The following is a 24,107-nucleotide window of genomic DNA, read 5'->3' as shown; positions in this document are numbered from 1 at the left end:
ACACGCAGCGTCTTTTCTATCCCTCCGTTTTTCATTTGATGAAGCCTCGGGGCTCTGCTGGGATCTGTGTTTACTCAATAAAACAAATCTGCAAGCAGGCATTCTGCAAGTACACAGAAATAGGACTAAACATGCAAAACCATAAGTGGCACATGACTCACTGTTTACAGCCAGCCAGAGAAGGAGCCATTAATTAGCGTTAATATTTTAAGCCTTTCTCATCCCGAAGGGCTTCAGACATTTTTATATATGGATTTGACTCAAACCCTGGATAAACAAAACTCCCACGAAATGGACAGCTGCAGACCACCACAAGAAACTGCTTCATCCAACAGTAAGACGCAGCTATCGCGGCACAAGAGGCTAGGACAAGTACAGAACAGCATCATCAGCCAGGAGCCAGCTGTTCACCTGATGTACGTTAGCAACATAGATCCAGTTAGGTAAAATAAGTGGAGCCTTGGCAAATCAGCTCTGAAACTAAAAGAAGAGACAGCACGTAACCACCACCAGGCACAGCCAGCACCACAGAGAATTAAAAGGCAGAGACAGACGGCCATAACCAGTAGGTGTTTCAGTTGGAACTTTTTCATCCATGACATAAGTGAATCTGTCTCTGTGTTGGCACAGAAAGCCAGTAAATCCCTTCTCTATTCTGTAATCCCCTTCGTTTGTGGATGGAAGATCATGAATTTGCAGGAAGCAGTTTGCAGTTCAATAAACTGTCAAAAGAGGATACAAATGTTCTGAGTTCAATTTGCGTTAAACAGCGACAGATCTCCTTCATGCCTTTTATTTTTAGGTGGAAAAGAAACAGATGCTTGTATGGTACACTAATTCATCTGTAAGTAACTGGCAAAACATGTATCTCCTCTGGGAACTGCATTTCTGTTCTCATTAATGAAACTATTTAACTTTCAGAATACGTTATGGCAAAATAAAAACACAGGCCATAAGCATATAAAAATGTAGAGCATCATCTACAATCTAGAAACCACTTGACAAAACGCCAAGGAAAATTAAAAAACCAAACTGAACGCATTACAAGCCTCTGAAAGTATTTCATCTATAGTTACAAAAACAAAACTGCGTCTCCTTATCTAAATATGGAGCATGGGAAGCTTGCAGGAATTAAAAAAAAAAAAAAAAAAAAAAGAGATGAAGCATTGTTTTGCTATGTCACCAGGATTTCAACTACCTGCCAAGATATTGCTGTTCTCCCTTAAAAATCAAATACCCTGGTGCTGGCAGACTTGCCCCAGAGGTGTGTGAGGATTTTCCTAAATGGGGAGCTGGACAAGCACATCATCCCTGCAGCAAGGGCTGCTAGGAGCTGAAGATGGCAGGAAACCACTGCTGCCTAAACTGCGAGTACGCCGGAGTTAATATCCAAGGTTTTTACAAGCTATTTCATTTCTATGGGTCCTGAAGACTTCTGGAAGCAATATGTGGGCTTCCTCAGGCTCTCGAGAGGAAGCAACGTAATATCCAGCAACAGATTTCAAAGTAAAATAGCATTTTAGAAAAGGCACTTACATCTGGTATTCAAGTAGTTTGTTTTTTCAAAATGCGGGCTATTAAAATATTGATACATAAACAGCAAAGTTTGCTTTCCTGCTTCCTCCAGTTTGTACACACAAGGGAAAGAAGCAAATCCCCTCTGACCACAAAGATACAGACGCTGCATTGCCTCACAAAACCACGGAGGGAATGAGGGAAGAAGGTCTTGTTGATTTAAAAGTGTCAAATTAAGCGGTTATTTGCAAGATACAAGAAAACCCTTAAGGAAAAGGGCTGAAATACCACCGCAAATTAGAGATCGGTCACAAACCCACCACTGCTGTACCATGTGGATGCCAAATCCTGCCTGGGATACAGCAGGCAGTAACTGGTCACATTGAGGAATGAAAACCTTCAGACCCTGGCATGTCTTCCATGACATAGGTGCCATTTCAGAGTGGGTGGCAAGTGTCTCACGGCCGGTTTTTAAGCACCTGGGAAGAAGATACACCTCAAAATAAAGCCGTTCACCATGCTCCCTCCTTCCATACTCCCTGCCAAACCACAGGCACCTGCCACAAACGATTACTTCTGTAGGCAAAGTCCAATTTCCAGGGCTGAAAGGGGTCTCCAGGCAAAAGCTGCCTCCACCTTCCACCACTCATGGCTTCCAGCTTCGATCTGGGTGAGGGCACAGGGCGCTCTTGTCATTCTGCCCTCCATTAACCCTGACACTGTCCATTAAACTACTCTACATTTTTCTTCCCTCCTCCTGGTGTTTCCAGTTTTCAGCAGCTGTATCACACATTCTCATTTAACAAGGTAGTTATTTGTCTTGAGATTAATTTCATAATCAAGCTCTCCAGCTGAAAAGCATCTGCTTGCTTTGGAGCGTTGTACGACATTTTGATGGCTTTCATGCTCACTGCGGCATCACGTGTGCCACAGAGGATGGATTATTTCACCAGCCTCTGCCTATACTGCCAAAGTCCTAATTTTCCTAGGTCAGTTTTATAAATTTTGCATGTTTCTATCCAAACCGTCTGCAGCTGCGCTGCTTCTTTCTAGTATTGCTGTCTGCTCAAAGCTGCATTAGGGAGGACAGGACAGTTACCCTGCATTCACATTTACCACCCTTGGCTCCAATCTTCCTACTTTTAGCACTTCAGCAAACTGCTGTGTGCAGCTATGGACACAAGAAATACAGTTGCTTTCTTTTATAAACTGTAAAAATAAGCATGGTTTAGGATTAGAAGAATAACTCCAAGATTTCTGTTCCTCATTGACTGCAGTATGTTTTTCCACAGAGAAGAACTTAATCAGGGAAATAGTTCATCCTTACTGGTGCTCAGATTTTACCACTCTCTTTCATTTCCTATTGCACTCAGCAAAGCCAAATTAGTTCTAGTAATGTCTTTGGCCAGATGTTCACCTTAAAGAAAAACAGCGTACAGGCGGCTGCAAAATCTTAGCAGTTTGCGGAATAGCAGCTGACAGCTTAAACTCACACTTCAAGCCCAGCTCTGTTCCTAACCACAGAGGCATTCTTCACCCTTCAGATCCTGCCTTAACATGTCACACAAAAAGAGAAGAAAAAGAAAATTTACTGCATCTTTGATGTCACCTTCCAATAATTTATTCAAAAGAAAGAACTTCACCTGTCACTTGAGAAAAATCCTTAGGGATGGTTTTCATGCCATATCCATACTTTCAAAGGGTTATTTGTACTGTCACATTGACTTCTTTAGCCATTGGATATATTTCAACTTCAACAAATTATTACCTCTGTGATTTTAAAAAGCATTTTATGAATCTGCATGATTACAAGGCATTTCAGTACAAAAATGAAAGGTCAAACACTGAACTTGACTGGTTATATAAAAAAGTCCCACGAAAGCTCAGTCTGAAAATCAACTTCTCAACTGACTGACTGTCAGTTTTAACTTTTTTGTGAACACTTACAACTTTTGTGTTTCTAATTCTCCAAGTGCAAAGCATCGCCTGTCCTGCGAACAGAGGTGTCTCAGGCCTCACCTTGGATTGAGACTTCCCAGTGCCACGTCACTAAAGCTAGCTGGAAAACTAGTCTCCCATAAAAAAAAAAAAAAAACCACAAACCCCCACCACCAACAACCAATAAGCAATACAAGGTTTCCTCAATTCTCAAAATCATCCTTAGATGCAACGGGCAGGAGCCAGGGGAACAATGCACGAGGTACAGGTTGTACAGCTGATAGGACACTTACAAGATCAAGTCAGACCTGAGTTTATACCCGTATTCTGATTTAGAGCAGAGACATGAAATTTCATCTCCTGCTACCCAGATGGATGTGCTATGCTGACATTACGTGAAAGACAGCAGGGACCTGCTCACCAGCTTCTGCAAGAGCTCAGCCTCCACGCACCAACACGCTTCCCAACGCTTCATTAGAAGCAGCCCTTTTTCTCATACACAGTGGAATATTAACGGGTCAATCCCTCCCCTTTCCACCCCCCAGAAGAAAAACGTAGCTGATTCGGCTCTAGATAGTTCCAAGACAGAAGAAGTTTCCTGCCTTACAGCATTTGCAAATATATAAAAATCTATTAGGCTGCAATGCTGATATGCCATTTGCAAAGCAGGGTCACAACTATGTTCAAAAATTAAACTGATGGAAGAAGATGATGACTTATCACTTAATTACACAACAGTAATTTTTAAAAAAGAAGACTAACTGTCATCTTGCAAGTTGTAACTAGAATTGCCAACCCCAGTCCTGTTTAGCAGTGGTTTCCACTACAGGCAACTCATCTGGCTGCACTCTTTTTTCCAAGCTGCTTCCAGTCTTCCAGGTTCTCCCTTCCCGCAAGCAGCTTACTAGCAAAATTCTGGAGTCATTTCTTTAGGGTATCAAATAACATAAAACTTAATGTCTGCTCTCTTCTTAAGTCCTCAAAATGACCTGGGACATCAATGTCTTCCCTCTTTGACTCACCAGCTTCTCTCTTCCCCGAAGCTGACCATCCTATTGCTTGAAGTCCTCACCTTCCTGCCGCTGTTTTCTGATCTGCTTTCCCCACCATGCTGTGCATCCAATTCTAAGTAACTTCCAGTTGCCCTTCACTCCCTGCCATATCCTACTCAGCCTAATGCTGCCAGTTCTTATCTTGGGGATCTTTCCCTTTACTTTGTTACTGCAGCTCTGCTTTCACTTATTTTAATATAAAAATGAGAAAATAAGCAATTGGTAAATGCGTAAATAGGTTACCTCAGGGAAACAGAAAAAAAAACAATACCGCAAAAAAACATTCTTGGTATTGTTAAGGTTTTCTTCCATGTTGCTGTTAAGACGCTTTTAAATAAGAAAAAAAGAACGAGCTGTTAAATGACAAAGGTGGCAAGGGAGCAGCAGGAGCACTTCATATCTTGGGTCATCCAAGAGTTCTGCATTAGACGTCTGATTTAGTCATGAACTCTGGCACAAACACTTTTGACCTCACTGGGGAATAGGCTTGAACTCAACAGCACTGCAAGATCTACATGTTTTTGAGTCATGTGTTTCAAATGAAACATTCTCGCCTGTTAAAATTTGGAGGTCATTAACTAACAGGCCAAACAAGGGAAACCAATAGGAGCAACACCGTGAACATGTATCTAATTGCATCTACATCACACAGTATTTGACACGATATTTCACTTGTGCTGTGTTGTCGACATTAGCAGAACTGCATGACAGCTCTTCTGAAATAACGCAGAATAATGCTGGAAGCCGTGTGTTTGATATGGAGGAAGACTATGGATGGGAAGTTGCATTCCCATTTGTTCAGAAAACCGCTTGCAGTCTCAGGCCACCTTTCCAAGCTGCCTTTAATTTGCACGTTCCAGATACTTCCCAAGAGATTTTCCCATTCTAGTACCTACATCAGTGTGGTATAGCCCTTCAGAGGGACAAACGCATCCTCTGAAAGCAATTTGTGACTTCAGTATAGGCACACAAGAAGCCTCTACCAACCACAGAGGAACACCCTCGCCTCTTCTCAGAGGGAGAGTTATATTAGCCAATGTGTGTGTAAACCAGCCAGCAAATTATGATGTTGCTTTTTATTTTGAGGATGCATACAAAAGTGCTGCCTACTTGCTTCCATTACACTGAGAGGTGATAAAATTAACCACTACCAACCACAAACTTGGCTTTGAAAACATGTACCCACCCAGCTCAAATACAGTCTGTAACTCAGACCACTAAACTACTAGCCTTTCCTTCAGACAAGAAAACTAGTAATAGCTTTGGGAAAGAAAGGAGTATACTAAGCTAAGAGGAATAAAACACATCCTGCTTTAACGACTCACCTGAGAATCTATTTTAATTAGTGCAATGTCAGCTTTTTCATCAACGTCTTTAATTTTAGCTTCATATGTTTCCCCATTCTTCAGCTCCACCTTCACCCGGTTTTTATTGGTGACGACATGGGCGTTTGTCACTATCAGTCCATCTTCTGAGACAATGAACCCTGAACCACTGGCAACAGGAATCTCCCTTTTTGAATAAGGAAGTCTAAAAGACATGGAAAATAAATATTTATCGCTGCAAAAAGCTGAAAGATCACAAATCACTCCAAAGAACACACAGCTGTCGTTTTTTAATGCTTTGGGATATCTGCTGTTACTATCATTAAGAAGATAACACACATGCGTTAGTTTAACTTTTTTTTTTTTTTGCCAGGGCTCTTAAATTATCTTTAATTCTTAAGCACGACAAATTTATCATCCCAAAAACCTCTTTGCTATTACATAGCATCAATCAACATTTCTGGCACACTGGCAGCTGTTTTCAAGAATACAAAAATCAAAACTGGGTGTCTTGTTTACTTGCGAAACAATTCAATGTGAACCACAGCAGGAGCTATCTTCTCCACCACATCTGCAATAAAGTTGTATTTGTGCCGCAGGCTGTTAGGATGTTCTTGGCCTGAAACAGAAACAGAAAACATGTCATGAGTTCTTCAAGTGACAGGAGAAGGGTCATTGCAAAACACCTGAATTAAAAAAGAAGCTGCAAGGGGATATATTTCCCCTTCTTAAGAGTCAGCTGCAGCATAAGCCTTGCCCCCAGATTTCCCTTCAGCCTTTTTGCACAGAAGCGGCAGCATGCATTACCGTCAGGACAAAGGGATCCATGAAACCTTCTGGTTTCAAGTGTGCGTAACTGGGCCACGGGGCAGCAGATCCGCTCGCAGCACGGCGGCAGCGCAGAGCCCGCTCAGCACGCCCCACACGCGCCGCGGCCGGCGGCTCCCAGGCATGAGGCGCTGGAGGAGCGCAGGGCTTCGTCCATGTCGGCACCGCCCCGCTCGTTCTCGGAGGGTGGGATTTTGTACTCAGAAGCCTCCATTTCTGCTCTCACCTCTTTTCTGGATGGTCTATTTAGCTCATACGGTCCTCTCAGATTAAACAAACAGGCTCTGTTCCTCTGCAAAAATATGCCACCTTGGTGGTTTTTGAAGCCTCGTGCTGCTACATTTGCAAAACGCCGAGGACAACGAGGTCTTAACCCCAGTGTAAGCTGATGGCAGCTGCTGTGAAAGTTTAACTCAGGTACCCACTGGTCTCCCCACACAGCTCGAACCACCAGACTCTGCCTGGCACCCAAACTTGGGTGCACATCACCTGTGCTCTACACAACCACACTCAAGGCATCCTTTCCACCGATACCACCTGTGGTCCCTCAGCTCCACAGAGGAGTGGATCCCATGTACTTTGGAGTTACTGAGCCACCCTCAAGGCTATAAAACAGATACACACATGAAAACAATGGGACCACAAAGCTCCACATTCTTGGGCAGTGCTGTAACACAAAAGCTCATGGTCACTGAGTATTCAACAGAGGTCAGTGGGATTTTCAAAAGCAACTGGATACTAAACTCCCATTGTGACCAACAGAAAATCTGTCTGCACCATCAGATGCCTAAAAATCTCTGGAAAAAACTCACAATTCTGACACAGCTTCCCCTTCTCAAATAGTTCTAGGGCAAAATTATTTATTTTTTTTTAAAGTGGGAGCAACCAAGCAATTGGAACACCCCAAAAAGATACTGTGTATTTCCCTAGGGGCAAGAAACATCCTTTGCTTTCATTAGTTTTCCAGTTTTATCTGATACATCCATCTCATGATATGAAGGCACAAGCCAAATCTGTAATTGACTCTCAGATGAATATTAATGTGCTGTGCTGCTCCCTTGCCATTCCGCTTCTAAATCCATCCAGAGATTAAAGCAGTAAGCAGATTGTGGATGCTGTAAGTGCCTGTGGTGGTGTAACAGGATGATTTATTTGCAGAATTGTAGGAGAGACAGAACTATCCCATAAAATCATCCCAATACTGATACCTGAATGACCTTCGTTATCTGAAAACCAGACTGGAAAACTATGCAAATTTTTAAGTACATACTGGAGGCAAAAACCCACAGCAGGAGATTCAGAGGAAAGGTTTGGGAACAAAACATAGCTGCTTTTAATACTAACCAGATACTGGTTTGATTCAGGGATGAACAACAGGTTGCCTCACCAATGCCAACTAGCATACATTGCCCTCATCAGAGGGGCAGATGCTCAACCCAAACACTATCTGATCACTCAGGGATGTGTTTTTTCCCCATTTATAGCCTGTGAAACGTTTCAAGGGCTTTTACATGCAATCAGTCATGAACAGCAGCCACAGCACTAACCACATAATCCGCTATGCAGTTTCACATCACAGTACGGCGACGTTAATCTGCTTTATGAAGCAGGAACGTTGATCAGGGAACTTTGTGTCCTCACCTACTGTCTTCCTCAAAAGTATTCTGTGCTTTCTCTGATCTACACATAAACCATTGCCCTGGGATTTTTATGCCAGAAAGGTCTAAGGGCTTGCTGATTGACAAACATCAATTTACCAAAGGATTTATGCTCTCGTTATTAGAAATATTCAGTATCAGATGAACCATGCCATCCCTATAAAGCTGACAACTATAACGGGAGTGCTTTGGAAAACTGCTAGGAGAATGAGCACTGCAGTTTAAAAGTATTCACTCACATTAAATAGGAGCTTTGACAGATTATCAGATTGGAGTAACGTGATGTTGGGATAAAATGCTACAGGGCACCGCTGTATCCATCAATATGGTTTTTGATCATTGCTTATAAAATGATTTCATATCAGCTACATCCAAATGTAGACTTTCAAGGGCAGGATCAGACCTTTGGATAAGAGAGCTCCCATGGAGGAGGGCACTGCACGGAAACACAGAGCTTTTTTTATGCCTTCAATCTTTCTTGCACTTAGCTATTCAAGAAGAGAAAGGATGCCTAAGCTGTACATGGTGAGACTACTAATACTTCGTCTCAGAGAGCTGCCTTCACTTTGAGTCAGAGGCTACAAACGCCAGGATCTCAGAAGTGACTGCGTTCTGCATAGAATCCACCTCCTTGCACAGCCCCAGACTAAGCTGCACAGTTAAAAGGTCAAAATCCCATACCCTGAAAAAGTTAGATAATAAACACTGATTCATGGCATACTGACCTAAAAAGTTTACAACAGCTTGCCACGCCTGCCTGTTGCTTATGTATTAGGAATCTTGCATTGTGTAACACAGTTTTGCAACAGCTCTTGAACAACTGCCCATTTAAAGGCAAAACATACCTTTTTAAAGCAAATAAACAAAAGTAAATACCACTCAGATGAACTGATGAATGCTAACAAAAAAAAAAACCTCTTATCAACAGGTCTTCACCATCATGCGATGACATAAAAGCTGAAGGCTACAGCAAAAGTATTAATATGTCAAAAATTTCTTCCATCACTGAGAAAAAGTATCCTGGGGGAGTGGAAAGAGACACCAAAACAGACATGTGTGCATGCATGCCATTTGCCCGATACGTACATACTTAATGCTCATCGTATCTAATTGCTCTTTAGGATTACTGAGCAAGGCACGTGGGAGCCGAGAGGTGCACTTATCTTTCCTATAAGCAACCACCACCACAAATTTTTATCTTAGACTTGACTCACCAGTAGTCACAGGCTACCAAGTGAAAGCCTGAATTGCCATAAAACCACCAATAACACAAACCTAGTATTAGCAGATACTCACTCCTTGACCGCCGTACAGTAGTTTGCAGCCATCACCAGCCACTGTAGAAGACATTGGTAAAAAACTTCTCAGGAGATACTTTCCAAAAGTCCCCAAAATGCAGTTTCTTCAGTTGAAAACTGCTTCTTTGGTACAGCAGTGTTGAATTCATGAGGATAAAGTTTCGCCATTTTCTGGCCTTTTTCTTTAAACCAGACTTTGTGGAATTTTGTTCTTAGTAGAGTCTTTTCATTATTTTTTTGGTTTTGTGTTTGAGGTTGGAGATTTTCTGTGGGTTTTTAATTCATTGAGAGGTGGGCTTGAATAAAGCTCTAGCTCCTAAATACCTTCAGGCTTTGATGTTCAGATCTTTGCAGACTGTTCCTCTTTCTATTTATATGCTGTGATTATTGCGTTTTATAAAGTTTTTATTGAACTACTGCACAATGCCCTAAAATGCCCATGAGCATGGTTAAGAAACCTTTATTAACGACACCATGAGGATGATTGTTGTGAATTCAGTTAATGATCAAAAACTGACTTAAAAAAACATAAATAGGTTATGGCATGAAAAATTCCCAAGGCAACTAATTCTTCCAGGACTTCAAAGGTATGCTGGCTGTCAGCCCTCAAATGAAGAGAAAAATCTCTGCCAACTGACATTAATAGGGCTCATATCAGTAAACAAACTGCTGGGAGGCAAGACAGAATACCAAGCCATACAAAAAAGCACACCCAGGTGTAAACAACTGAAATAATTTGGTTTCATAAAGATGAGCCAAAAAAGAATATTAAGATCTAGGTTCTGATTAGGTCATTACTCAAAGTAGCATCGATGCTTTCATGCTTACAACTCCAACTCGCATGTGCTGCTTTGGTAATATTTTGAGCTGAACTGAAAAGATGCTTTGGAGATAAAAAATCTCATTAAAGTAACCTCTCCCCTTCAGTTATGAGAACTGTATCTGCAGTTCTGGAAGGTCTTCTCTCAGCTTAGGTCCACCTCCCATGAGAGCAGATCTTCACACAAAGCTTTAGGCACATCTTAGTCGGAAATGGCTCTTGTTTCCCCTCCAGTTTCCGTGTATTTTCCCCCTTTCAGCCAAGGTGTCCTGCTCTCATCCATCAGGACCAGCTCAGCTTGCTGCCCATCCTTTCTCCTCTGCTTCCCAACGCAGCCAGCCCATGCTCAGGCACCCCCAGCGCTCCTGTGTCTCCTTTCCGCTGTCTTTAAGTTCAAACCAGCACAATTATCTCATTCAATGGGGCTTATCTTAAATAGCCGGGGGGGGGGGGGGGGGGGGGAAGTCACTCCCCAGCAAAGCGCAGCAAGCCTCTCCCTCCCACCCTCATCACTTGGTGTGACCTCACCAGACATCCTCAAGTCCCAAATCAAAAAAGCTCAGATTCAGTCTGGAAGCGAGCCTCCCATTTCTTCAAAAACAGCAAGAAACTTCCATTCCCGTTGAGATTAAACAAACAAACAAAGAAGCTTCCTATGAAATAGTAATCATGCAAAACAGCTTCAACTACCAGGATTTGCAATTTTATAACTGTTAAAAGAGGATGTTTATATGCAAATTGCAGGGAGAATGGAGCATCATCTCCAGGCTCACCATTAAAGATGCTTCACACTGGAAAAGTGCAATGCCCCTGTCCTTCCAGGGAACCCAAACTGTAATATCCTTTGGGTTTGCTTCATGCTAGCACCTGAGCAGCAGCACGCTCAGCCACGAGGGCTGCTTCACCCCGACTCCGTTCATCAGACCTAGTGTTAACATCCCACCTGGTGCAGTCCCCATGGTCTGCTAGCATCAGGCCAGGACCAGGAGAAGAACATGGGGCTTGGATCCAGGGATCTACGGTCAATCTGTCTTCTCCTGTCAACTCCATAACGCTCAGAAGTGTGTCTCTGAAATCTCTGCACAGCAACAGAGAGTACGAGCAGAGCGACCGCCACCTGCTGAAGTTTATGGGCTAACTAAACGTATTAAGCTATCCAGGCTGCTGAAAACAGATGATTACTACCCTCCTGTACTCACTGCTTACTTAACGTAAATACGTTCAGCTACACAGCGCCAGGTCCATACACACACTAGGGTCTGAAAGGACAGCTTGGGTTTGGGTTTCTCTGCAGAGCAGAGCCAGAAGGGCTTAAGTACTCACGAAACCCCTGGGCTGGCAGAACCTGTGACTACTAACGCAAACCACAGGACTGTAAAGTTTAACTTGGAGGACTTCCACCCTCCCAAACAGAACTCCAGCCGCTGATGTTTGTACAAATTCCCATTCATGTCATATAGGAATACGTTAAAACCTCTGACACTACTATGGAAACAAAAACTCCAGCAAATGTGCTTAGCTCACACTGCAAATGGTGGTATCAGCAAACTCCGCTGGAGAGACACAAGGAAAAAGTGATGTATGGGAATCTGCTGCCACGCTGCTCTTTTTCTTTAAAAAATTACATAAAACTGCAAGCCTAAATACTCCCTTTCCCATTCAAGGATAAATTGCTTAATACACAAAAAAAGGATACTACACAATGAAACACTAAGAAAATAAGAAACGACATTCCACGTATCATAGATGATTTGCTAAAAAAAACCACCTTTAGATCAGTAGAGGGAATTTTGAGAGGAGGCCTAAACCGCAGTGCCTGGTAATAAAGCTACTATTACATCAGTTATTTTTTCCCTGTATAACCCAAGAAGAAACTAAAGACACTTCACAGATTTCAGAGAAGAAAATCTGTATTACCATGGCATCCCTAAAAGCAGAACTATTTTCATAGCGCTAAGTAACACAGATATTTCAAACATTTCATTCTACCAAATAGTGAACTGCACAAATCTGGTATTCACTTAAAAGGTTTCCTGCAGCAAGAACCGCTACAAGATTAAAGTGAGGATTTAAAGTAAAACTTGCGAAGAGAAATATTTCCATCATCATAATATTTAGATGATCAATTATTTCTTGGCAACCTTTAACATGGACTCTGTCACGTGCATCAGAAATCTTGCAACAGGCTTTAAAATTTATATTTTCCCTGCTAATCCAAAAGCCTGAAACCGTTCATTTTAATCACAGATATTAACCAAATAATAATTAAAAAAAAAAAAGCTGCCAAGCTAAACAAAATAGGGAATCTATACAAAGTTTGTACAACAAAACAGCTCTCTAATTAATGGTAACAGAACAGTTTTCAAACCAGCATGCAGTCACCCATACAACGTTGCAAGTTTGAGTACAAAAAAGAAGGTGAATCAATTGCACGTTTACATTGATGCTCTTGAGAACAAAAGCTGACCTTGCTGATTTTCAGGGAAGAAGGTGTGAAAGGTAGACAAACCCCACCGAGCAGCAGGATGTTCCTGCTGGTGGTGTAGGGGCTTCTGCGATGCACTGGATAGCTCGATCTCTGCCGCACCCTACTCCCCACTACCGGCCAAAAACGAATGCTTAAGACTCTGATGAGAGTTTAAGAGGGCAACCTACTGAAAATGCAAACGTATGAATAAGTGAAAGCAGATACTGGCAACACAGGAATGACTAGGCTACATGAAGACAACGACTACATACAGAGTTCTGTGTTCATAAAACAAAGAGAACAACCAAAACGAGTATTTGAAGCGAATTAAATTGTAAAGCACAGTGTCTTCAGAGAACTTTGGTCCAGCCTTTTTGGTCCAGCTTCCTTCTTAGTATGAAAAAGACCTCTTTGGCATCCAGTCCCAATGTAATTCAAGATTTTCTTGGCACTGATGACGGTCAATGGGAAACATCCTTGGGCAACACGCTGGCAGCTTTCCTGTAGCAAGTTCCTATATAACTTCAGATTTAAACGTAAATTTTTAGCCAAACAGGAACTTTTCCTACTGCTTGCCTACAAGGCAGAATACGTAGTAAACCAATCAGATGCCTTTTGTATCTTCTGTTGCAACTCCGCATAGCTAGCTAGGTGCCAAATGGCTGGCGTGTTCTGCAGAAGGAGGAACACCCAGGATGTGTGCATCCTGGTCTAAGCTGTGTTACACAGTCTCTACGCAGCTTGTGAAAAGTGATTTGAATCCTCAGTGTCTTGGATTGATCTTTAAAATGGGCATAACCCCTATTTTATCTCACAGGAATAGTCTCAGACTTTAGCAACCCTCGCAGAACCTCACAGGGAGAAAAATATGTATATGAAAACTCTCAGAAATGCCAGAAATTCCTCTATGAACTAAGTGCACTGGCTGCCCCGGCAAAAAAGATCTCGTAATTATAGTAGCAGTGAGCAAAAGCAACAGACTTCCAAGCTGATGAGGTTCAAAAGCAATTCAGCGTTAAGCAGGGAGGGCAGGAATCCAGAGTGGAGCGACAGCTCCATCTAACACAACAGGAAACTGCGATTCCTTCTGTAAACAGCAGCGGTGAGGTGGGAGGAAACCCAACTTCTGCATAAACAACCAGGCCTGGAGCCCCAGGCCGGAGGAACGCAGCCCTGCGAGGAGGAACACGCTGTTCCCGGAGCAGCATTGCCATATTAATACAATGCTGAGCCTGGGCTCATCGGAGGAGATGACAAAGTAATCGCAAGTCAGCAGCCCTCCGACGAAGATGTACGGCTCTGGGCGGCTGTGCCAGCAGCGCTCCCCACGCTTGCAGTGCCCCACACGGGCACACCGGCCCCTCCGGGGGGTGAGGAGGGAAGGCAGGGCGCAGACAGATGCTCAGACACGAAAAAAATAAAGGTGAAGAGCAATTCAGGACAAGGGTAAAGAGTGCTGAGCTCGAAAACATCGTTAACAGTAGCCCTGCCTGAACTGGAAACATTAAGAAATTATAAGTCAGGTAGTTATGGAAAAGAGTCTGCCTGATTTCCTGCAGGCAGATGAAAAGAATATTTCAGTCAACAGGTTAAAGCAGACATGGTATTCTCTTCTCTGCAGAAGGCAGAAAATATAACAGATGAGTCAGGAATAATTTCTCCTCTCCTTTTTCCAGCCCTGCTCAGTTTATGTCCCTTCCAGCTCAGGTTGTCACCCTGCTCTACCTCCCAGCTCCACTCATCGCAGGCAGAGAACCAGCAAAACAACCTCAAAACGCCTATTAAGTAACAACGATGTGGTAATTCCTATATCTACATGTAACCGACAGCTGCCTGATCTTGAAAATTCCTCTTAACATTATAAAACCATTAAGGTCGCATTTTAAGTATGTGAGAAACTTTCATACTGCATCTTTAGAAGAAATCCCTGCTTAAGAGAGACTTAGTTCAACTTCCAGGAACCCTGCTATGAAGACACCAGGGAATAAAAACAAGTTCTTGTTTTCATGCTTTTACAAGCTTTTTTTCTCTAATGAGAAACCTAAAAAAAGTCTCTTAAGACACAAGCCTAAATAAAAGCCTCCTAAGATGCTGCTTCTCTGCAGCTGGAGAAGGCACAGATTTCACCACTTTGCTGTGGCAGGACTTACAGTGACACAGAGGTGATACACAAAAAGATCAAATCTATAGGAAAAACTTCAAAACCATAGTAAAATGTACACACCCCTCCTACTCCAGGGCTTCATAACTGTACAATACATAACCACAGCATAACTGTATCACAAAAGCCACAGTATCTACATACTAAACAAATCCCTCAGCCTCTGGCAGTATTTTCTACATCTGTCTTAGGAATCACTCCAAGATTATCCATATTTATTTTAACGTAGATATCAGAAATCAATGAGCATTTGGGAAATGAACCTGGAGTAATGCAGGCCGTACTTCTGCCATCCTGTTTTGAGAACTACAGAAAGGAGGTGGCACTGCCACTGGTGAGACAGCCACTGTCCCAGTGCATGTGTAGTTTCCCCTGAAAGGCTAAAAGAAGAACAGGTTTCTGTTTCACACTCTTAAATATGTATATTTTTATGATATTTAGAGTTCTAGTTATTATATTCACTCCTCCCCTATCCACCTTGACTATTTACATAGTGGTTTTTTTATCCACACGGGTATTCTGCTTTCTTTTATGGATCATCTGAATATTTTTCCTGTTTTAATTATAAGTGGTTTCTGCTCGCCCGCTTTCACGGTCTGAATACATAAGAACACAAGGGTTAGCCAAGCTTTACCTTCAGAGAGGTCTACGTACAGATCTCTGATACAGAATGGGCAGGGATGCCAAACGGTGCATACGCTGTCCTGGAAAAAGGAACGAATCATCTCTTTACCACCCCCAATGCTGAAGTATGAGACTCCTGGGGGGTTGTGTTTATTCTGAGGGTGGGATGATGGGAGGGGAAGAGTCATCTGGGTTTCTCTTCCTTACTGGCACTCAGCCCACCCACTTCTTTCCTCCTCCAAAATTACTTTCTACAGCTGCAGATTGACAGATTATCGATGCCGTTTGCGGAACGAAGCCAAAACTGCAGCCTGCAAGTTTAAGAAATAGAGTAATGGAAAAGAAAAGTCATGGAAAATGGAGAGGCAATGCGGGCAAGGGGCAGAAAAAGGAGCAGGGACTCACAAAAGCTCAGTTTGCTCGCGGCTCTGCTACTGGCTTACTGGCTGACCTTGAGCAAAGCTCTTTATCTTCCCCTGCCCTAGATTCACTATCTGTAAAATGGGTAATGACATCGGCCTCTGGAAAAATATTGTGAGCTTCTCCTAATGCTCTGCTGGATAAAGAATTTGAAATTTTAGACCACTGGATAGCTGCTATGCACGGTTCCTAGATTTAATATGCATTATTTTATCCATCAGTTTTTTGTCAATAGAAATACGTGCAAATCCAACTGCTACCAGAAACATCAAGCATTTTTATTTCCAACCACCATAGCTGTCTCATTGGTATTTCCAGTAACAAGCCTGCAAGACTGGATATAGGAACTGTTCACTGCATATCCCTCTCTCCCACCACACCAAAAAGAAGGCTTTACAAGAGCAGGGAAATGGAAAGACTGAGAAACCCTGACAGAATTTGACACGGGATAAAAAATGCCAGACAAGAACAAGGTTTGGTTAACTACTGACACAGAAAATTTTGCTGGGGTGCCTATAGCATAGCTGCGCCACACCACGCGGCACAGCCCCACCAGTCGTGCCATTAACACGCCAGCCTGCAGAGCTAGTGTGCAGTAACAGCAGAGGCTAATGGATCTACTCACACGTTACGCACACGTACGTATTTTTTTCGCAGCATGCGTGTGCATACGCGCGCACACTGTTATCCCTCCGCAACAAGCTCCTGGCAGAGCACTCGCAGCGCACTGCACAACGCAGCTGGCTTCCAGCCTTATCAGTGCACCAGGCTATCTGATGTGAAACCAGAAATTCAAGAGCTACTCTGTCTGGCTGCCCAGTTCATCTCATCTCTGGTCACTAAAATATGGTACACAAGATCTACTCAATTCACTAAACTTTAAAATAAAATAACTAATCTACCTGTACCCTGTCCTACAAATTTAAGATACTATAAATCTCCTGTTACCTACAGGTCAACATCATCAGTTAGTAGAAGATCGATCCATTATTTTATAGCCCTTTGAAATAGAGGAGTCGAGATTTATTTTTAGTTATATTTTTCTCTTTGAGGCAGGCAAACCAATTCGGGAATCACAATAACCCGTATCCAGAAGGCAAAGTCTTGCTTTCCCCCCTCCCCCCCACCCCCACCCCCCCCCCACCCCCCCCCATCCTGGACACAGCCTCTAAAATAACTCTAGATATTCACTTGGGCCTGGCTACAAATGCTGTGGGACTTTCTGCCAAGTCCAGCCAGGGATCCTGGAGGCCCCAGCAGTTTATGGGAGTGAGGAATGACTTTATTTACAACAAAAGTTAAGTTTCACAGTACCCCAGTTTCTATTTCTAACATTGCTTTCTTTCACTCCAAGCACACGTAAATTCACATTTGAAAAATATTTTCCAGCTTCTCCTATTTCTTGGACAGCAGAGTCTTTCCTTTAACTGCTCAGGATATGCTGCCTCCATCACATCCAAACTCTACTTAATAAGGCTCCTGCTGCTTACTCATGGCTTTAAGTATTCCTGTCCAGTCCACAGGTACCTTTAAATTTCAAAGCCCAGAAGATGAAAGGACTGAATCTTTCCTTGTTCCAAATCTGTATTTAGTGACTCGACTGTTTGAAGTCTAGAGACTACAGAATTACTGCCGGCTCCCCGGGAAGGAAATCTAGATGTGGAGAGGGGAAAAGGTGAGCTTCTTCAGACAAACCACTTCTTACAGTTCCCTTCTCTCAGAGCTGAATACTTGGCTTTGGAAAAGCTTTTTAATCCCACACTTGGGAATTGGTTCTCTTCTGGAAATATGTTGCTATTTATTTCCATTGCCTTCAGCTGCCTCTTCCCTCCCTCCCCTTCTCCTGCAAAAGGGACTGAGGAAAGTCAGAAGATAATGACTTTCAGACCACCCAAACACAGCAACTGAGAGAGATGAAGGCAGCTAAAAATCACTAACAGCACTGGAGCGCTCACTTGTGCGCCCAGTTCCGTAGCACCTGGTCCTCCCAGGTCATTTCTAATAGACTTGACACGTGCCAAGTAACCTGCAAAGGTCTCCCAGAATTTCTTCAGTGCACTATCGTGTGCCTGTTACTCTATCTTTCGGGAAACAGCTGAAAGCCTAGTTCATAACAACAATACCAACTTTCCTCTTGATAAATATCTGGCGTAGTTCCCAACCTTCCCAGATTTCTCTGCTGAGTCGCTCTTCCTGCCCCGATTATTCATTCCTGCAAGGCTCAGCACTGCCAGCCCGGCAGCCCTATCCCTGCTGCAGGCAAAGGAATTTGGGCAGGTCCACCTACTGCTCTTTCCTGTCCTCCCCTGCATGGATCTCCTTCTCACACTGGTTTTAAAGGACTCAGTTAATGACAAACGGTTTATCGACCGTGGAGGTCCTTCCCTTCTGCCAGATAATCACACAGTCACTTGGATGCAATTTCACCCGGTGCATTTCAAAATAGAAAGTCGGCTGCTTTGCGAGAAGCTGAGTTTGAGTGATGGAATTTTTTTTTCTTCCTCCTCATCCCTGGAACTATGAAATGATAACGTGATGAAAATAAATAGCAAAGTCTCTGTCTGTTACTGATATTCACCTTTCTAGAACTGAGAGTTACCCCTCAACTCACCTCTGCCTGGCCCCAAAGCAAGCAGTAATGACCTGCTTAATCTAAACCAGAAGAGCTCACATCAGCCTCCAGATCTGCTGACCATCATGGTGTGAGCACACCTGTGACAGAGAAGCATGAACCGCCTGTGACAGATGCTACTGCGCTGAGGACTGCTGAGGTTACTGGGATACCACACTAGACACAGTAAGCCTCATTAAAAAAAATGACAACATAAAAATCTGGTTTAAAAAAGAGGCAGAGGAAAGTAAGGAACTGAGAGCAACCATGAGGAACTTTCTTATTCTTTCTCTGGTTCAAGGTGAAAGGGCTAATCCAGGTTAGTTTGTATTTTACAGTGTGAAGACAGCACGGAGAGAAGGGCACCCTGTGTTCAAACGCCTGCCAGCATTTGCTGGGAGAAGCGAGGAGGGGAAGGAAGACTGGTTTAAACTGCGTGTTGAACATCCCGTGCCTCCTTCCCTTGGTCAACTGAGGGATTTAAGAGCACCTAAAACGTATTTGCAGAAGAAAAAGAAAACATCCTCCCAGCATGCTGAACCTCATCACACTGAATACCGAGGTCTGGTTGCACTGACCTTGCTCCCAGCTGTGGGATGGTCCTTCCACAGTCATACTTTCTGCTCAGAGGACCTTCACCTTCTTTCTTCACACCTTTGTATTTTCATCGGTACCAACCCACACCACGCTGCACCGGCACATGCTTCGCAGGTCTGATGCCCTCCACCACCATCTCTCTCACGTCTTTCATGGAAAGCAGAGATTTCTTTTGCAAAAGCTGCAGCCCAGCAGCCATGCCCAGGCTGGTGCAGAAACGACTTGCTGGTGCTGCCAGCGGTACCGGTATGAAACCAGGGCTGTATCACCCGCCAGAGGCAGCGGGAAGATCTGCCCAGGGCACACTGGAGAGGCTGCTCACCGCTGGTTACGCTGCCCGTGGCCATGTTGCAGGAGGGGAGAGCTGGAATCGCCCCAGGACAGGGACACAGCAGTGATGAAAGGGCTCCACCAGCCATCGCACAGCGTGTCACCCTGCTCATCCCCTGCCTCGCACGACGCGCTTCAGCCCTGCTCCCATCCTGTGCATTCACCATACCAGTTTAACCAATGCACGTCCTGGCTAAAGGCCCCAGCTGGGCTTTCCCCTCTCCCCTCGCTGCTCCTGGGGTTTCTCCAGATAGAGCCTGTTTTGCCCTTTCTGCATGTCTGGCTCACAAAGCGAGCTGTGGGCTGATCCTGCACCCCAGAGCACATCACCAGGGTGCAGGAGACCTGCTCAGCACCTCAGTGCCACACGGCTACACCCTGCTGCCACCTGTCCCCTGAGCAGTGTTTGGGGCCAAGGCCAGAGTAAGCTCCAAGGCTTACAAAACTTTTCCTGAGTTTTTGTTAGTTTGTTTTTTGTTTTTTTGTGGTTTTTTTTTTTTTAAAGACACACAATTCCCATTTTGCATAGGGAAACCTCCCCCTTACACACAGAGACCCAGAGCAACCTTCCCCCTGCCTCTCCCGCACTCTCTCGTAAACATGTTTGTTATTTGCATAGATGCACCAAGAATCACTGAAGGACAAAAAAAGCTGCACCTGGAGTGGATTGCAGTAGATGAAAATTGAGAAAGACAGAAAGTTTTACTTTATTTTATACAATATACACAATATTTTACTTGACCAGCTACTAAAGTGATGTGAAACTTAAAAAGAACAACAAAAGAGTGCTTTCTGAATACTTTCTCTACATCCCCGTTCCCTTATTTCCCTGGGCCATTGCACTGTATTCACCACGTGATTTATTTATGTTACTATGAAAGCATAAAATATTTTACTGAAAATAACTCCGTCTCTTAAGTAGCAAATGCACTCCTGAAAATGAACTCAAAATTAAAAATTAAGAGCTTTAAGGAGCCAAATATTAGGCAATGGCTTTTCAAAACAGTGGTTCATCCTGCCTCCAGGGAATAGTGCTTTACAGCCTGCTCTCCATTTCTTTATATTTTCAGTTCTTCCCATATGAAAAAAAGCTTTGCTTGTAGCAATGTTTGCTCTGGTTTAGGGATAAACGTGTGCTACTGGTTGGCTTCTCTAGCACCTTCCTTTTGTCCCTAGTGATACAGAAAATGAGCATCGCTCCAACCAGAGGTGCAACAAGGCAAAATGATTGTCTGGATGTACACGTGATGTAGCTACTACAGTGGAGTTTTCCTATACAAGGTCTATATGCAGCCTATGCATTTTCTGTACAGCCTACCGGAGGCATGTATTACTCGCCAGCTCAAACACAGCCCAAATTCTGCAAACGTTCAGCAGAAAAGACTGAGAAAACAATATCGGTTTCATTAATTGAGAATAAAAATCACAAGGCATTATATTATACTGGAGATCAGGAAACTGTAGCGTGAAAGCTTTAATTGTCTCCCAGTGTCAGTAAATGCCAGCAATGTTCCACAGAGCACAACGCAGCTTTGAAACCCAGGGAAAAACCAGTGGCACAAAAAATCAGTTGTATTGATACCAGAGTTGTGAGTTTGATCTGCAAAGCAGGACCGGTGTTTTGCCCAAGCCGAGCATACAGTCGCTATGCATCAGAATATTCTGCTGGAAGAATGATGGCTACATCTCCAAAAAAGATTTGTTTTTAAAGAAAGATGTGCAGAAATGGCACAAGCTACACCAAAAGAATCAGTCCTCAGCGAAACAGCGCTGACTTACTAAAAAGTGACTACCACTGCGGAAATACAGGCTTAATTCATGCCAGTTATTACGCATTCCCGTGCTGAACGGCTTGGAAGAAATATGCAGCCTCAGTTTCCGAGGTTTAAGGCAGGTTGTATGAGAGGAGGCACCTGGTAAGGATGATCCCCAGCTCATCCCGCCCCTGCAGGACCGAGCGCTGCACCGGGCGCTCAGCCCGCCCCCGTTTCATAACCCTGCAACGTGCCCGTACACGGCTCACAGACAATTAGCATCCGTCCATCCATCCGGGGGCTCAGCTTACATCCGACTCCGCTAAAATAACTAAGTAACAGTGATGCTGAAGGAAAAACACGGCTAGCTGCAGTGTTGCTTCTCGACGGCCACTCCCATCCTCCAAAAACCAAACAAACCACCAAAGGCTAAGGTCAGCTAAACGCCCCGTCTAGTTACGAGCACCCCCCTTCCCCAGCGACTCCGTTACTGGTAGATCAGAGCGGATCTGAAGGGGCCGAGGGCAGCGGCTCTGGCTGCGCGGGGGCTCCAGCACCGCGCCGGGCTCTGCCGAAGCCGCACGATCGGCCTCAGGAGTTTTGCAACCCGTTTGCCCCAATTTTGAGCCCGGCATCACTTCTCTAGGGGGCGGGAGGAGATTTTGGGAAGTTGGGATATCGGGTTCTTTCTCCCCCGACGCTCGGCGGACAAACACTGCATTCTTGCTCTAGTTTCTCACTGAACTGGAATACCAAACGTGAGCCAAGGCCAGCCCTTTCCTCTGCTCCGCGCCTCGGGGTGCCTGCCCGCTGCCGCCGGCGGGGGACGGGGTGCCTGCCCGCTGCCGAGCCCTCCGAGAGCCCCCCGCCCCTGACAGGGCTGCCCCGCTGCAGCAGCAGCGCCCGCGGTCCTCACCCGGGCGGAGCGGGCAGAGGCAACCGCTCCTGCTGCCCCCCGGAACCCTGCCGCCCCCTCCTCACCCTGCCCGCGGGGGGCTGCCCCCCCTGAACCCTGCCGCCCCCTCCTCACCCTGCCCGCGGGGGGCTGCCCCCCTGAACCCTGCCGCCCCCTCCTCACCCTGCCCGCGGGGGGCTGCCCCCTCACGCTGCCGCCCCCTCCTCACCCTGCCCGCGGGGGGCCGCCCCCTCCTCACCCTGCCCGCAGGCTCCGCGCTGGATGGCGATGATGGGCGGCTGGCGGAGGCGCTCGGCGCGGCGGCTGGCGGCCCGCAGCTGGCAGGGGCTGGCGTAGGTGACGGCGTCGCTGCCGCAGACGGGCTCGCTGCTGGCGCACAGGCAGCGCCCGGCGGCCGCCCGCTTGCGCACGGTGCCCGAGGCGGGCAGGCCGCCGCCCGGCGGCACGACGCACTGGAGCCCCTCACCGCAGGGCGGCCCGCCGCCGCCGGGCCCGCCGCAGGGCTCGCCCTCCTCCGCCCCGCAGACGCGGCAGCAGCCGCAGGCGTCCGGCACGGGCCCGCCGGGGCAGGAGGCGGGCAGCGGCGGGCAGCGCGACCGCTCGCAGCGCTCGGGGCAGGCGGGCGGCGGCGGCGCGGCGGCGGCGGCGGGGAGCAGGGCGGCCAGCAGCAGGCTCCAGCCCCACAGCGGCATCGCGGCGGCGGGGCGAGGGCAGGCGCGGGGCGGTGAGCGCGGCCCGCCGGGCGGGCGGCTTTAAGCGGCTGCACGGAGGAGGGGGGGGGCGGGGAGGGCGCGGGGCGGGGCAGCGGCCGCAGCCCCCCCTCCTCCCCCGGGGCCGTAACACCCCCCTCCCCGCAGCACCCCCCCTCCCCCGGGGCCGTAACGCCCCGTCGTTCGGGGTCGGGCACAGGCTCCGCTGCTGCCGCGACCTGCGGCACTCGGCGCTGGGTGTCGCGGCCGCGATGCGGCACCGAAAACCCGACGGGGGACGCGAGGGCTGACAACGTGCTGCTGCCAGCGCGGGGGGGTGTGGGTGCTGAGCACCCTCCCCCCGGGGGGATTACGGGAAGGGCGGTCTGAAGCCAACGTCGGTAACGTGCTGGGCAGATAAGGGGGGGGGGGGGGGGGGGGGGGGCAGGGCCGCCAGCGGGTCCCCGAGGAGCAAGGGGAGAAGCGATCCCTGCAAGCTCGCCCCCATCTCCCGCCCTTGCCCCCGAGGGCCTCAGGGCGAGGTGGATACTTGCAATTAGCAGAAGGTTAAGTCAACCGAAAGAAGAAAGAAAGAAAAAAAACCTACCCAAACCCCAACCTCTTCCACCACCGCAGGAGCAAGCTGATCCAATTTATCTGGCAGCTGTGCGACTGCCGGACCCACGGACCCGTATGGCCTCTGCGCCACGGCCAGGGTGGTGTGAAGGGCAGTTTAAATCACACCCAAGCACCTTCCGATGGAAAAGACATAATTTCCAAAGCTAGTAGGGAAAGGTATAATGAGAACTCATAGCTGGAAATTGAGCACAGCCAATATTTAATTACCAGCCGATTAAACTTTTGAACAGACTACCAACCCGTAATTATTTAAGTGTATCTATCAGACATGGGATAACCAAGGACCTAATGAACTTGACAGCATTTTGTCTTGCCTAATGGTTTGTAAACTGTTAGGCAAGCTGCAACTGAGAAATCGAGGATGCCAGCAACCACATTAATACAGAGAATACAAAGTCTTTTCTCCTACAAAAAGTGGAATAGGCTTTAACAATATGCCATCTGAGCAGGTGGAAGCAGCATCCC

General features: G+C 46.0%; 1 protein-coding gene across 1 annotated transcript in view; it reads right to left on the bottom strand.

Moving 5' to 3' along the window:
• Positions 1-23,066, bottom strand: part of HTRA1 (HtrA serine peptidase 1) — a gene marked incomplete at its 5' end in the record, with an annotated part of 33,734 nt that extends 10,668 nt beyond the window's left edge. Inside the window, 3 exons of the mRNA XM_056352090.1 lie at positions 5,831-6,035; positions 6,350-6,449; positions 22,553-23,066. Of these exons, the coding sequence (XP_056208065.1) occupies positions 5,831-6,035; positions 6,350-6,449; positions 22,553-23,066 (819 nt within the window). The remainder of the gene's footprint in view (positions 1-5,830; positions 6,036-6,349; positions 6,450-22,552) is intronic.
• Positions 23,067-24,107: the final 1,041 nt, after the last annotated feature.

The sequence above is a fragment of the Falco biarmicus genome, chromosome 9 (assembly GCF_023638135.1).
Source record: "Falco biarmicus isolate bFalBia1 chromosome 9, bFalBia1.pri, whole genome shotgun sequence".
NCBI lineage: Eukaryota > Metazoa > Chordata > Aves > Falconiformes > Falconidae > Falco > Falco biarmicus.
This window is presented reverse-complemented; position numbering and strand designations above follow the sequence as displayed.